A 16,642-nucleotide genomic window follows, 5' to 3' on the forward strand; every position below is an offset into this window, starting at 1 on the left:
TTTGCAAAGTCCTGTGGAGTGCCAGTTTTTTTCCTTTTTGGATCCAGTTTGCAGGGATGTCGCCGTGCACCCGAGGCAGTTCAACAGATTAAGCCAGTGTTCCTACTTTCAAAGTTGCCATAGAATATTAGACACTGATTATCTTAAAATCTATGTTTTAGTGTCTGAGGCATAGGGAGAGATGGTGATCGTCTCAACAAGCTGACACCAGGTTCCCCTGCTTCAAAGTCGGCTTCCTTTTTTTCCAGAGTCGGTGCCTTTTAGTCACTGAGCAACTCCTTCCACCAATTACAGTTTGCAAAAACTGACTTATATGTAATATATAACTTCATGTACTCCACTTTTCTATTCACCGGTTAATTTCCATTAAACATATCATGTATAGAAGTTACATTTATGATGGTGGCGTCCATGATGTGGAAGGTTAGGATATTATTGAAAAGACTGGACCCAGGAAGATGCTTTTTGTTTTCAATATTAGCATGAAATATGTAGAGTGATGTATTTAAACAGTCTCTTTACCTTTTATTTTATTAGAAACACATCTGTGACCCTTTGAAAACCAAAATGAGATGTCCCTCAGCGTTTAGCATGACCTGAAAATATGATATTACAAAGAAATACATTGAGTGATTAGGCTAACAATATGACTGAATCATCAGTACTGTAGAAGATATTGAGGCTTTTTCAGGTGCTTAACATGAGTCTCATGGATGACCAATTAAACAAAACTGCATCTGCATTGTGTATTGTACCTGAATTGAATTTGAATTTGTGGAATGTCCTTTATTTCACCAAGTACTACGTCCAAATACAGCGGAACCCTGTTAACACGTTCTTTGGGGGCCACAGAATGAGACCGCGTTATAACCGGGATCGCGTTAACATTTTGGCGCGCGGGCATCTAGATATCTCTCTTTCCTCTTTGCTGTCAGCTCTCTCCTCTACACAATTGTGAACCAATTGAGAAACCAATACCAAATGGGGAATCTTTTTACATTTTACTGCAATGTCTACAGATTTAGCTGTGTTAGACTGGAGTACAATTTTTAAATAAATCTTCCCTAATGAGACTGCAAATTTCTCTGAAAATAAGGTTCAATAGCACGGTAACAGATATTTCAGCATTTTTTTTTGTTTGGACGATAAAGGCCTTCTTCTCATACTCCCATACAATTAACTGCTCGGGGGAACTAGCCACATAATTTTAAAAAAGTACTTGTGGGGAAGGGCTTTCTTTTGATTATTTTCTTTTTACGTTTTTAGAAGCCTTTATAGGCGTCGGTAGGGGGATTGGTGTTTTTGGTTTGCTATTTCCTTTCTTTAATATGTTATGGACGTGCAAGTGCTCAGGAAGTTTGTAAATTGAAGAATGCAATAGATCTAACCTTGAAAGGCTATTTTAAATTATTACTAAATTACTAATGCAAATACTGTCTTATAACGCAGGTCCAAAGTTACAGCACTGGACTTAAAAATAAATTATACAGTGTTAACCTCTACATCTTTTCAGATTATTAATTCCATGTTTGACACCACCTTGATCAATTCCAAAATCGCTAGTCTCAAAAAGCATATGAAAAATTATAAGAATTTTACATTTTATAAAAGAAAATATCATTAATAATGGAATCTACCATATTAGTTTTTAGTAAGCATGACTTCTAATACTCTAATACTTGATGATTTTAAGTCATTTTTAAAAAGGGTGTGAAATTTCATCAATCAGTTTAATTTCAGAATTAATTGCAAGTAAATGATCTCTATTAAGAAGTATGAAAATCAATAAGGTTCACCCCCTTACAGCAAACAAAGGTATAAATAACTCCTTCTCAAATCGAGTAAACCACATGGGCATATTAAGCTCTGCGAGTAATGAAAGGCTTAATTATGCGTTTGTCTGCACTGGGATTGTAAAAGCTTTAAACCCTATTATAAGTGGTATGTCAGCGGAACATGATGTTCCTGTTCATAGGCTTTTTACGAACACGTAACACTTGATATTTTTGAAACGTCTTAATAGAAAGTGAGTATTTGGGCCCTGGTCATTGATTTGGAATGTCATTGTTAATAAGCTTTTCAAGTATCATTTTATATTGTCTGGTATTTGGCACATTTTGTATTGTCCGTTCCATTGGCACATATGGTTTTGGGTACTACTTGTGTCAATGTGCATCTCTGGATACCTGACAATATTTTTTTTATAGATTTATTTAAAACCGTTTTTCCTTATTACTAATTATTTTAGTAGTTGTTACTGAATACTTGTTTAGGGACTTATTTTTGTTGATGGTGCTACTTGTCTTGCTAGCTTTTTTGGATTTATTTGATCTTTTCTGATACTATGTTAAAAACATGTAACGTAGCATTTTAACAGTATTTGTATATTTATTGTAATAGACAATCTCTTCATAGTTACAGAAGATATTTCTCAAGCAGAGTCTGAAAGCTGGTAAGGGTTCTCATTATCCTTTTTTATTTTACTTAATACTTGCAATTGTGCTATTTTTTTATTTTTATAATAATGTTTTATTTATATATCTATATATAGTACATCTGAAAAGTCAGGAGAAGTACATTCTTGGCCTTCTTCAAATGAAGAAGATTTAGACTTCAGTCCGAAGGCAAGTATTGATTCTTAATGCAGCAGTCCTTGCTGATTTCCCCCACCCCATATTTTATTTGCTTTTAAGATCGCCTCTTGTCCTTTCAGGGCATGTTTTAACGAAGTGAAACTTCTTTGCTGCCACCTACAGTGTTTTCATGGGAAAAAAATCCTTGCGTTGTAACAAATACAGCAACACGAGTGACGTCACAATACTAATAGGCGCGCGTTGCTGTCGCGCATGCTCAAAAAAGCACTGCTGGGTCTCGACGCACATGCGCAGTGGCGGCCGGACTCGGCGCTTGGGAGACAGAGACACAGAGACAGTTGTTATAACTATATAAGTGCAAATGGCTAAAACAGAGGTGTGTGCCGAGTACGTGCTTTCTAAGTCAAACTTCTTTGCGTTTTGCCACTGACGTGTTTTGAATTGTAATTAAAAATATCACCATCACAAATACAACATCTGTGACAAAACAATGACCAAAGACAAAGAAGTTTCACTTAAAATGTGCGTGCTCAGCACACACGACTTAAATCCGTTGCTTTGTTCAGGAGATTGAGTAGTTGAAATAGTGTCTCGGAGCTCAGAATGGTGCTCTCCCCAAAGAGTTGTAAACTCAGGCATTAGCGATGAAGGGGAAAAAAAAAAAATCTATATATCGAGAGAGTCACAAGCTCTATAGCATAAGGCTAAGGCCCCGCTCCCTCAGTCAGCGCTCCCGCACTGCAGACAGGCGGGGCGCTGACAGACACAGACCGCGATATGCAGTCTGTAGGGAGCGGGAGTGGGCGGGGGGCGTGGTTTGAACGGAGTGACCCGTTACTCCCCCTCCCCTCCCTCCTCGGGCTCGGTCTGCAGAACAGGAGGGAGCTGCTGCGGGCTGCTGGAAGGTAAGCAGCTCCCTTCCCCTTCCCCCACAAATGCCCTCACACACGCTGACACTGAGTCACACAGACACACACACACACACACACCCCTACTTTGTGTAGAAAGCTGTCTGACCGCTCCCGCCGCTGATAGGCTCATCAGCGCACCCCGTGACGCGTCACCGCTCGGGATCACAATTTTCTTGCATCCCCTGGCGGCTGACGCGTCACAGCGCGCAGTGAGCCGTGCAGCGAGGAGGGACTGGGACCGACTCACAAGGATTCCCCTGCTAATGGGGAACGCTCGCGCGGCTGCCCGCGCCGCCGGGCGCAGCGGGTCCTAGCCCTAACTCTATATACAATTTTTTTTAATGAAAAATAAAACCGTCCCATAGACTTTCACTCGCAGGAATGATTGCATTTGATTGTAAAAATTTGACTGCACAAGACAGCAGGCTCACTGATACAATGGAGGTCAGCGAGGAAAATCCCAAACAGTCCATTCTTTTTTCCTCGCCAGCAGTGAAATGGTGTCTGCAGAGGTATCAGGTCACACACAGAACAAGCCAGTAAGGTCTCTCCAGTGGGAAAAGAATCGCTGGAAGGTTCAAATAGTGTCAACCACACACAGTGTCCACCTCTGTATCAGCAAGCTCAGGGCATCGGTGCACATAACTACACGTTTCATCACTTACGTGACTTCATCAGGATTAACTGTTGTCTTGTGCAGTACAGATTCTACACTCAAATGTGATCATTCCTGCTTAACTTCTTTTGAGGGAAAGTCTGGTTTTTTTTTTTTAAATGTGTATACAGGGTTACGCTATGGAGCTTGCGCTTTTTATTTTTTTTTTTTTATTTTTTTTTTTCCCCCCCATTACAATTGCTATTTTTCATAATCAAGATCTGTACTGGTTTGCACTGTTTCATTGTTATATGAGCTACAGTAGAATGTTTATGTATATATGTTAACTTATTGTATACACAGTTTATTATATTTTACATTCCATCACTCACTACTTTTATATACTTCACAACCATTCACATTATCAAAGCCATCGTTCTCACAGAAACATGGCTAACCCCTAAACCCCCAATGCAAATATCGCCATTCAGGGATACTCCATTTCTAGGAGAGATAGGTCAAAGAGAGGAGGTGGTGTGTTATTTCATATTGCAGACACCTTACAATTTACACTGTTAAATTGCCCCCCAAGCCCATCCTCTTTTGAAATTCTAGTTGGCAAAATCTGCCTCCCCTTTTCTAAGCCCATCTTGCTTGCTAGCATCTACCGCCCCCTAAAGCCCCTCTACAATTCCTGACTGATATCACCCATTTTCTTGGCTCCATTTCCTCTCTGAATGAGAAGAGTGAGCTGCTAGTTCTTGGGGATGTGAACTACAATTGGCTTGACCCTAAAAACCACAAAATCCAGATACAAATCAAATCGCTTAACCTATCGCAACTCATTTCCCAACCCACACGGACAAACCTGAAATCGCGCATCCATTCCTTGCTAGACTGGATTCTCTCCTCCAAACCCCAGCAGAATCCAATCCTCTGGCATCCTTCCTGATATTTTCAGTGACCATGCAATAGTGTACTGTGTAAGGAAAATTTAACCACCCCATTGAAGCCCTAAAGTTCTCCTCACTAGAACATTTAGAAACTTTAACCCACAACAGTTTCTGGATGACCTTACCAACTGCCCATGGCACAGAATCGATTTAATTCCCGACCCTGATTCTGCGCTCGACTATTTCCAATCCGAGTTTTTAAAACTCTGCGATACCCATGCTCCACTACGCAAAACAAGGGTACGGGGGGCCCACCTTCCATGGGTTACAACTGACCTTATAGCACTCTACCAGTTCAGGGATTCCTTGTGGAAAAGCTACAAAGTAACTGGCACTACCAAGGATCTCAATCAATACAGATGCCTGCGGAACATGTGCACAAGGCACGCAAAAGCACAATATTACTCTGACAATCTCCACCAGAATACATCAAACCCAGCTAACTTCTGGAAGGTTATCAACAATATATTCCAGCCTTCTACCCATCAACAACCAAGTAATATCACTAAGGGGGATATTACTCTGACAAACCCCACAGACATTGCAAATGCATTCAATGATTACTTTGTGGGGTGTGCCACTAACTTATTAGCGAAACGCAGCCCAAACCACAAACCTGAACCTCATCCTGGGTGTACCCACATAGCCCCACCCCCTCCCAACACTGCCCACAATTTTCAATTTGGCCCAGTATCCGAAGAGAAGATTACACAAGCGCTCCTCAAATTAAAATTAAGCAGCCAATGTGGACCTGACTTACTACAATCTAGGTTCCTACGACTTGGTGGCCCAGCAATTGCCAAACCAATTGCTTCCATAGTCAACTCTATCCTGTCTGCAGGCCATATCCCTAAGACCTGGAAAACTGCCAGAGTTGTCCCAATCTTCAAAAGTGGGGACAAAAACACTGTCTCAAACTACAGGCCAATCTCACTTTTCCCAATTCTATCCAAAGTCATGGGAAAATGTGTCCACTCCCAATTAAGCAATTACTATACCAAGACAAATTTCCCTAGCCAATTCCAATCTGGCTTTCGCCCCAAACACACTACCGTAACTACCCTGCTAAAAGTTTGCAATGAAATACAGTGTGAAATGGAACGGGGACAACTCACTGGTGCAGTATTCCTAGATTTTGCGAAGGCTTTTGATACTGTTGATCATGCTATCCTGCTTAACAAACTCCAGAGCTCTGGAATAGGGAAGCATGCTTTAAACTGGTTTCAGTCCTACCTATCAGGAAGATCCCAACATGTGTCAATCTCAGGCTCTAACTCCAACTCCCTGGATATCACCTGTGGTGTCCCGCAAGCCTCTGTTCTGGGGCCCCTACTCTTCTCAGTATTCATCAATGATCTTCCCACAGCTTGTCAGGAAGCCTCAATACACATGTATGCAGATGACACAATCCTATATGCACACAGCCATAGCATCTCTGACCTTCAACACATACTTCAGTCTAACTTTTTGAGACTCGAAAACTGGATTTCCCAAAACAAACTGTTTTTAAACACTAACAAGACTGTAACAATGGTATTTGGGACCAAGATTAAATTTTTAAAGCTTCCAGTGACTGAGCTCCAGATTAGAATCAACGCTAACACCACCCTAACCCCTGTCACTTGTTTTAAATACCTGGGCATATGGTTTGACTCCCACTTAACATTCGGGATGCACATTGATACCCTGACAACCAAGACCTATGCCAAACTAGGGGTACTTTACAGGAACAAATCCTCCCTAAGTCTCCTGGTCAGAAAGCGTATCGCACAGCAGATGCTAATGCCAATTATTGACTATGGAGACATAGTATATGGCTCGGCTCCTCAAACCCACCTTAGCAAACTTGACACCCTCTACAATTCAATTTGTCGTTTTGTTCTCCAATGCAACTACAACACACATCACTGCAAAATGCTCAAAGAACTAGATTGGTCATCACTCGAGTCTAGGCGCAAAGTTCACCTTTCCTGTCTTGCCTTTAAATTTTTTATGGGCAAGCTACCCACCTATCTGAACAAGCTCCTCACCCCTACCACATGCAGCACTTATCACCTGAGATCAGACTCTAAAAGACTGCTCATGGTCCCAAGGCTCAACAAAGTATCCGGCCGTTCCTCCTTCTCTTACCGTGAACCCGAAAACTGGAACAACCTACCAGAGACTCTCACATCCACCACCAGTTTTAGTTCTTTCAAATCTAAGGCTGTCTCACATTTTAATCTGGTCTGTAACTGTTTCATACGCCCATAATATATATTTTCTTTAACTGTGCATGCAATGTCTTGTATATAATGTATACCCTGTTCATTTATGTAAGTGTATTTGTAACCATGTATTATTTGTCTTAACTCTGTGCCCAGGACATACTTGAAAACGAGAGGTAACTCTCAATGTATTACTTCCTGGTAAAATATTTTATAAATAAAATAAATTATAAGTTTATTTGTTTTATTTGCTGCTTTAAAGCCCCTGGTCAAGGTCCGTGGACATCACCCGGAGCTGAATCGCTCTATTCTGAACTCTGTGGGTCACTTCAAGTACAACATAATTTTCAATTTGAAGTATCTCCCCCCTATAGGAAATCAATATGCCCACCGATGCAACATTGCTACTTTGCTCTCCCTAGAGGGGGAAAATACTACAAACTTAAATATATTTCTCAGCAGCTCATGAGAATGTGGGTTCTTCGCATAGGATGACCCTGGGGGGGCCAATCTTGACTGCATCTCTCCTTGGACTAACTTAAAAATGGACTGTAGTTTTTTGTTTTAATACTTATTTCATAGCAATATTTATGAACCAATAATGCTCAGGATAGGCAGTTTTGGGGATGCATGTTCTTGCATAATGTAATCGGTTAGTGATTCTTTTACAGAAGACTCCAAAGCCGAGTTTGGCCCAACTATTCCACACGAAGAAAAATGGTGAGCAATGAACAACTGATTTTGTGTGTGTGTGTGTGTGTGTGTTCTGATTCGAAAGGCATGTTACCAGATAATGTGTGTAATTTATTTTTTTGTTTTTGATGTAGTAATTGAAAAAGCTAGTATTGTCAAAGCACAGCCTATAGCCATTGCACTGCAAAGTAAATCCGATAATGATGAAGACTCGCTTCATGGTAGTGAAGATGAAGATGTGATCCACAATCCCCATCCTAAGCCTTTATCCCAAGTTCGTTCCTTCCCTCATCCTGTGTATTCCTTTACAAAACCTTCCCAGATGACTTCTACTCCTCTCCTGGACCAAAATAAGGTAAAATGTGTGTTAATGTTTCCAATCTATATCAGTAATTACTGATTCCCTTTTATTTTTTATTTTTTGCCTTCATTTTACTTTTGGAAGAAGTTGGTGGAAGTATCAAGGATGAAAATTCTAATCCACGTATACATTTGGGCAAGTCGAAGCAAGGAGTCATTGCAAATAAACCATGTTCTAAACTAGGCATTGAAGATAATGTGTCTGGTGCTATTTGTCAAGAAGAAGAGAATGAGGTTGATAATGAAGAAGACGGTTTGCAGGAGAGTGAAGATAAAGACGAAGAAGGTGAAGATGGTGTAGGTGAAGACAAAGAATCTGAGGAGGATGATGATGATGATGATGATGATTATGATGATGAAGGTGGAAGGGAAGATCAGGAATCTGTAAGTGAAAATGAAGTCTCTGAGGCACATATAAGTGAAGATGAGGAATGTGAAGATTTGGCTGAAAATGCACTAACATGTTTGCATGATAAAAGCGTAGATGCACAAAGTATTAAACAAAATGTTGCTTCAAAAAAAATAGAAATTGCAGATGATAAATTAAATGCACATGTTGCTGATAAACTCCTCATGGATACTAGTGGTATCCAAGATTCTTTCAAGTCCATACAAACTACTGAAGCTATTCCAGATTGTAATGACATTCCAGTTTCATTAATAGTCGGGTTTTATGAAAATGTAACTTCTCTAATTGAAGGTGAAGTAGTGTTAGAAACGTATGATCAAACAGATAATCACAGTGATGATATTAAAGAAATACCGAAAGACGATAAACCGATAAATGATGAGAGCGCGATTTACATTAGTGCACAACAAGACATTGACCTGGACAATAACAAAAATAACACAGAGAACTATTTGCAAAGAGAAAAGGATGAAACTGAAAATCTCTCTGGATTCATTGCTGAGCAAGATGAGGTAAGTACAAATTTGAAAAATGAAGATACAACAGGATTGCATGGCACTTGTACTCATACTGTATACAGGAACCAAGTAAGTAGAAAAATAACTTCATGAGTAGATGGGATAGAAATGCATTTTTGTAGCCATATTAGTCCATTAGAAAACTAGATCCTTGCTTGCTGTTACTTAATGTCAACCTACCTCTGTGGTTCTTGACAAGTCTTTGTTTTTACGTCTCTGTATCTTTTGGCAATGCAGAACTAGGATGTGTGGAGATTGGCACTAGAAAAAAAGGACCAAATCAAAATGTCCCGATTTAACATGGAGTCAGGTTAGCAATACTGATGTAGTGGTAATATTGGTGGACATTCATAAGGGTCTATCATACCTTTATTGTTTGGAAACTTCAAGATCTCGCATGACTCTTCAGATGTGAATTTGTTTTTAGAAACAACTCACAAGATAGTCCACAACTGAGGCATTATCAGAAAGTTGTGAGTAAAAAGCACTAGCAGCCAATACATAAATACTTTATATTCTGAGAATATTTCCAGTTTAAATGCATTGGAAAGAATGTCTTCACTGAAGTAGCTTTACAAACTACTATTACATTTCAAGAGAACTGCTTGTTTTTGGATTCTCGAGTAGCAATGTGCTAGTACTGTATTCATAAGCGCATACACATTTTAAAGGAAGTGTTCTTTCTAGTTTATGAAGGAGCCTGATTTCCGTTGTCCTTTACATTAAATGAACTGAAAGGAGGAGGAAACCCGTAAATTGGAAGTTCTGCTGAGTGGATTTCAGTAACACCATTGTGCTTTAAATAAACTTTTTTAAGGCGCTAGAATGCATGACAATCTCTCACGTCATAAACTATGGTTTATGGGGGGCCTTGAATTTGTTAGAAAAATCACTGAGTTTTCCTAAATGTATGCACTCCAAGTTCACATTGTAATCACCCATTACAGCAGTGAATAATACTATTATTATTATTATTTTTATTTTTATGACCGCTTTGATTTATTTCTATTTTAGGAAGAATCCTCTAGTGATGAAGCTGATGGAAAAGATGGTAGCTATATTGAGGAGGATGTTGAGAGAAGTCCAGTGAGAGCAGACCTTCCTTTCCCAGGTTTAACTGGTCTGAATAATGCTGAAGAGAAATTACAATCTGTTGGTAGAAAAAGTATGTGTATATCAATTTTAAAGTCAATTGAACAATACGTTATTAGTCAGTGCCAGGATGGTTATCTGGAAATACTCTTTAATAGAAACAAAAGTGTGAATATACTCTGCTTATCTATGTTCTTGTTCAAAAATTCTTTGGCTGTATGTATCCATTACCCCGGAAATTTATCAGATTGCCGTGTGAATGCACATTAATTTGCACCAAAGCATTGATGTGCTTCAATTACATTTTTCTCTGCTTGTGCCACGAGCCTGAGGAGCGGCTTCTGGAACAGGTGAAAGAGGAGTTGCTTAGAGCAATAGTATAATGCAGTGTTTTTTTCAAACGGCCCTGGCCCTGAGCCAGACCAGGTTTTGGAGGCAACATCCAACATTCAAATGCAAATTAGGCACATGTGCAGTACTTAATCCTATAATATGGTACATCCAGATGGTTTGAAAACCACTGGCATAAGGTGATGCATCAATAAATGGTGCATGTTTATCTCTTCTGCCAGGTTTGAGATTCCTTTGGTCAAGAAGTCGGTGTTAGAAGTTAAGTTCCATGCATGTGCCACAGGCAAATTGACATACAAACTAGCATTATAAATATAATTATTTACAATGAATTAATTTAATTATTTTTAATAATTCGAGGTCACACTGTACACACTTGAAATTTAGGATGCAAAGCAAGCATATCAGCCAATTTATATACTGCTTTAAAATCCTGTCAAATCTCCAAAATACAAATCGCATCTTCAGGAGTATTGCTACATGGGGAAAAGTACTAATGTAAAAAAGTATAACATTTCATGTTAAAAGTAGGGTCGACAAAAATGTGCTTTTAAAAGTAAGTATCATGGCATACTTGTAAATGCAGCCTTTTTTGTCATAATGTAGGAATTGTTGCATCACTGTGCTAGATAATCCAGAAATGTTAGGGGTATACTCATGAAAGTTTGGTTTGCCTGATCTCTGGACAAGGACCATGGATTTAAATGGTAATTTTTCAATGTTTTTTTTTTTTTTTTTTTTTTAAACTCTGGAAATAATCAAGCGCAGAATCAGGGGCAGGTATTAAGTCATTCTTACCAATTACCCTTGGTACAAGATCAGCCAGAATCTGTTGTGGGTTAAACTTTCTAAATGTTCTAGTGAGTAGAACTTTGGGACTTAATTTTGGGTGGTTTGATGGTTGCATCGAGGGTTTTAGGAGTTAGTCATGTTTCGGTGAGAATTATGGCTTTAGGCTTATGCAAAAGGCCGGAACAAAGAATCGGGAGAGTGCAAATATATCCAGGATTATGTGGGGAAAAAAACACACAAAAAAACACATAGTGCAATTATGTTTTCAACAGTAAGTGAAGAATGCAAACTTCATAAGTATCTCACTTGCTACTTGCCACTCTAATATAACAAAATATGCAAGTGAGATACTTATGGTAAAAGAAGCACGGTTGTGAAGAGTAACCAACTCTTATGTGATTCTTCAGGTAGTCTTTGTGACAGGCTATAATAATACACCAAATAACTGGGTTGAACTGAACGAGGCTTGGATATAATAAAGTATATTTATTCCTTAAATAGGTGAACACAGCAATATAGTACAGTAACAGGCAAGAAGTAACACTTACTTGGGGATGGGAAATGAGAAGTATCAAGTAGCAATTCTCCAGCAATCAGGTAACAATCAAGATGGTATCAGAAGACAAAGGATATAGGGTTGACCACAGTTTATATATCTTTGTCACCCTATTCTTAACATTGAGTACAGGCTATTGGATATCAATTACTTGTAGCCAATCTTTAACGTGGGAACACAAATTAACCCCTGCCCCCAGCTGGTTAGCTCATGCGCACTGGGACCCTGGGGGTCTCATTTCTGTAGCCCCACATTTACATCAGGGACGCCGGCCAGTCTACCAAAAGGGATTTCTGGCAGGATGCCCCTTGTTCACAGGTGTAAAACATGACACTCACAGATCACTCTAGTTTGAGGCGTCACAAACTAAGGTTTTAGATTTTAGTTGGGCTGACTTTTCTAAGATTGGAAAATATTAAAGGGATTCTTTGGCAGGAAGGAGATATTTGACTAGCATCCTCTCAATCCACATTTAAGACCCACCGCAAAACACTCCTGCTTAAAGCTGCAGTTCAGTCTTTTTTTTTTTTTTTTTTTAATTTATTTTTTTACTTCAATAGTTTCATGTGTGCAATCTCTATTTACCTAAAGAACTGTATAGCTGCCAGTCAAATCGTTCTCCATGTATTGATAGGCGAAATTTGGTGACATAATTAGAGCTGGCATATGTTTTTATTTGCTTCTGTCAGTCAGTGGAAGCTCATGAATATTCATGAGCACTCCTGCACTGACGTGCTAGAGGGAGGGCAGGGCTGACAAAGGGGTGTGCCAGGGCTTGTGACATGACATGAAGGGGCAGTGCCTTAGCAAATGGCTGTTAAAATAGAATACAAGAAAATTGGTCTTTCAAAGTTGTTTTTTTAAAAACCGAAAATGCTAAAAGTATTTTTTCTTACTACAGAACTGATTTATTAAAAAAAACACACATGCAGGATATTGACTGAACTGCAGCTTTAAGGAAGCATATGAGTAGCTCCATGGCTGATAATTAACACCTCATACATAAACCTTGCTCCTTGCATACGCACTTACCAGAACGGCCTCCTAATGTCTCTGTACATTCTTCCTACCATCCAGTTCGGTTGTAAGCTCTTTGGAGCAGGGACTCCTTTTCCTAAATGTTACGTTTTATGTCTGAAGCACTTCTCTCCTTTATGTGTTCTTTATATTATTTGTTATTTATATGATTGTCACGTGTATTACTGCTGTAATGTGCTATGTACATTAATGGTGCTTTCTAAATTAAGATATACATACACTCAAGGGGGGGGGGGGTGCAAAACCAGTGGGAAAAACTAAAGGATGTAATGCTAAAAGCAAGACCTCTGTGTCAGGCAGTTTAGCAAAAGCATTAGAAAAAGAAAGCCATATGGTTCTCAAAGGGGAAGGGCCAAAAAGGGCGCTTTTAGGAAATATAGGTAGACTTGCAAGAAGTAGGAAGAAGGCCCCGATCAGGTTAGGCAGGATGCCAAGAAAGTTATCTGATGTGCAAAGGCTTAAGCAGAAGAGAAGGTGGCCCACTCAGTAAAGAAGGTGGCCAAAACCTTTTTTAGGTATATAGATGTAGCAGATGTTGTTGCTCGAGCTGGTGCATTATAGCAGACACACAATGCGCCCTGGGGACCAGATGCCATTTAAAAAGCTAGGATCCGTGCGAAAAACGGGTAGTGCTATTGCACCTTCTGGCATGCGCCAGCAATAACGTCTGCTACATCTGTAAGTGAAAGGAGAAAACAAAAGGAGGAAAAGTAAGCCAAAGACAAAAGAAGTGGGTCCTATTGAGGGAGACAAAAGTATAGCAGATCACTTAAAAAAATCTATATTTTTTCCCTGTTTTCACAGCAGAAGGTGAATTGGGTGGGGTCACAGTTGGGGAACAGGAAGGTAAATGGAAAGGCGGTGGACACAAGTCCATTTACTGCAGAGTAGATCCTAATGGAACTTTCAAAACTGAAAGTGGACAAGTCAATGAGGCGGATACTAAAAGAGCTTTAGGGGGAGGCTGGCAACACAATTATCAACTATTGAACCAGTCACTATTAACAGCTGGAGTTACAGGTGACTAGAGAAGAGCAAACATAGTCCGATTTTAACAAATGGTGATAGGGAAGATACTGGTAACTACAGGCCAGGGAGTCTAATGCCAGCAGTGGGGAAATTAATGGATACATTGATGAAAGAGAATTTTCAAATATCTAAATTCCAGCCGAATGTATTTAGTGGGGGAGATCATATCAAACAAATCTGATTATTTTTTTACCGGTGACTTAGGTAATGGATCAGGGTGGAACAGTAGCTTACCTAGTAAATAAACAAGTTGCAATGCTTGGGACTGTATTTTAAGATGCATTACATTCAAAGGAAGGGAAGGTGACCAGTGAAGTACCTCCATACTGATATCTTTTATTAGTAGCGCTGCAAATGGTCTTGAAGGGAAAGTATGCCTTTTTCAAGACAACACACAGATACTTGCAACAGTGTTGACATTCAAGAGGTGGTAAACTAAATGATTAATGATTTGGTTAGATTCACGGAATGGTTGAGTGTAGCAACTACAATTTCATGCCAGAACGTGCAAAATCATTTACTTGGGCAGCGCAAATCCAAAGCCAGAATACAAGATTAATGGCACTATGTTAATCACTATAAAGAAAACTGACCTCCGAGACCAGCATTTCAGATAACTTAACCCTTTGGGGGCTCTTGAGACGTAGCTACTACGTCATGGATCTGGTGCTCCAGGGACCCCATTACGTAGTATTTACATCAGAACGCCCCCGCTTGTTTTTCTAAGGGAGATTTCGTTCTGAGTTCCACACACGATCTATAATGAAGTGGAACAGAAAGAGGACGCTTCCCTTTCTGTACCATCATTCGCGTGACAAAGCAGTCATATGATCGCGAGTGCAGAGGGGACTGTGGCACTCTGGTGCCTCGGGCCCTCAAAGGGTCAAGGAATGTAATAAAGCAATGGGCGCCAGCAGGGAAAAATGTTGGCACATAAAGCAAAATGGTGAGGCCCTTTTAAAGATCATTAGTAAAACCTCACCTTACAGTGTTCATAGAGACCATATCATCGTTGTAGAGGTAAAATCATTAAGTGCGTTTTTGGCAAAAACTCACTAAATGCATTTCCTGACTTGAAATTTCTTTATTTTTATTGAAAAACTCATTAAAGACACCTAATCTTCAGAACTTGTCAGATCAAAATATCATCTTTTTTTATTATTATTATTTTTTTTAATACAGATTTTTTTCTGTCAAGTACATTTAATCGCCTTTTCTTCAGTACTCCAGGAATGTAGTAATAGGCTACCTTTTTGTTCTGGCCTTGAAGGCTGAATAAATCTACGGTAGCCCTGTCTAAACTGTGATGTCATTTACAATTGTATTGATGGTGTGAAGTCTCTGCAGTTCCATTATATGGTAGGGAATAGTTTTATATTTGGTATTTCAATTAAATTGGCATAGCACATTTTAATGTGTTTTTTAATTTAATTTTTTTTTAAATGTTTTTGTGCTCTTGGTCTGTGACCATGCATTTGAAAAGAACGCGTATGCATTTCAATGACATATTTTGTGCGCAGTACAGTTTGACTGGGCAAATTAAGACAAATTAGTGGAGTGGCGGTTTCTCTCAATTTGAAAATGAAAAGCCAACCTACTGCAAGGAATACAGCAAGTAGAAAACAATCCCCCATGGAGAGAAAGCAGAGAGGGATGTGATAAACTTTCAAATATACAAAGCATTTCAGCAAACTGCAGGATGAATAACTAGGTCACTCTCTGAAGCTGGAAAGGGACAGGCTCAGGGCAAAAATGACAGAGAACTTCACACAGAGTGGTGAGTTTGTGGAATATCCTCCCAACAGAAGTAGAGTAAGGGAATTAAAACATACTTGAGATTGACATAAAGCTACTATCCTCAATTTGAAATTAAAGCCAATGATCAAATCCTCTAGTGAAAAGTGGGTAAACACGGTGGGCTAAGTGGTTCTTATCTGTTGAGAAATGCTGTTGATATATAATTGTTTTTATTTCTGTTTAAGCTGCAGCATTAATGTCTGAACTGGGATTAGAAGATGATGAATCGCCTTGGGATTCTGAGGTAGGATCACATTGAATGTTAGGAGAAAGATTCATGTCTTCTGGACCTGCAGTGCTGAACCTCCTCCATGTTCTGGGGGAAAAGAAGATGGCGCTGCAGTGGTCTTGGCAACAAAAAAAATAATGTTTTAGTAGTGCAAAAGAATCAACGTTTCGATTATAGTGTGGACCGAAAAGGCTGCATAGATTTTCTTTTCATCTTGTGCTGTACATGCTCACAAGGGCCGTTCATAAAGCAATGCTGCTCATTGCAAAATCATTATTGTGGTTGCATTTGAGACTGGTAGTGCCGCTCTTGAATCCTTTTATGGTATTATGGTGTCATTATCAATTCATGTGATGCAGATCCCAGAATAACATGGTTTAAAGCAGGGAGTGGCCAACTCCAGTCCTCAATGGCCACTGATTGAGCCTCCTGTGCTGAAGCAGTGATATCCTTACAACCTGACCAGTTGGTGGCCCTTGAAGAGTGGTGTTGGCCACCCCTGGTTTAGGGATGAATAA

At 39.5% G+C, this 16,642-nt stretch overlaps 1 protein-coding gene across 12 annotated transcripts in view; it reads left to right on the forward strand.

The window, feature by feature from the left end:
* Positions 1-16,642, forward strand: part of ANKRD26 (ankyrin repeat domain containing 26) — a 101,976-nt gene that overhangs the window by 30,039 nt on the left and 55,295 nt on the right. For 6 of the 12 annotated variants that reach the window (XM_075599950.1, XM_075599954.1, XM_075599962.1 and 3 more), the window contains exons 8-13: positions 2,401-2,452; positions 2,552-2,624; positions 7,932-7,980; positions 8,399-9,234; positions 10,255-10,405; positions 16,081-16,139. In XM_075599950.1, the coding sequence (XP_075456065.1) occupies positions 2,401-2,452; positions 2,552-2,624; positions 7,932-7,980; positions 8,399-9,234; positions 10,255-10,405; positions 16,081-16,139 (1,220 nt within the window). Of the gene's footprint in view, positions 1-2,400; positions 2,453-2,551; positions 2,625-7,931; positions 7,981-8,087; positions 8,309-8,398; positions 9,235-10,254; positions 10,406-16,080; positions 16,140-16,642 lie in introns of all 12 variants that reach the window. The other 6 variants (XM_075599953.1, XM_075599955.1, XM_075599959.1 and 3 more) reach the window with 5 other exon arrangements.

Source organism: Ascaphus truei, chromosome 5, assembly GCF_040206685.1.
Source record: "Ascaphus truei isolate aAscTru1 chromosome 5, aAscTru1.hap1, whole genome shotgun sequence".
Lineage (NCBI taxonomy): Eukaryota > Metazoa > Chordata > Amphibia > Anura > Ascaphidae > Ascaphus > Ascaphus truei.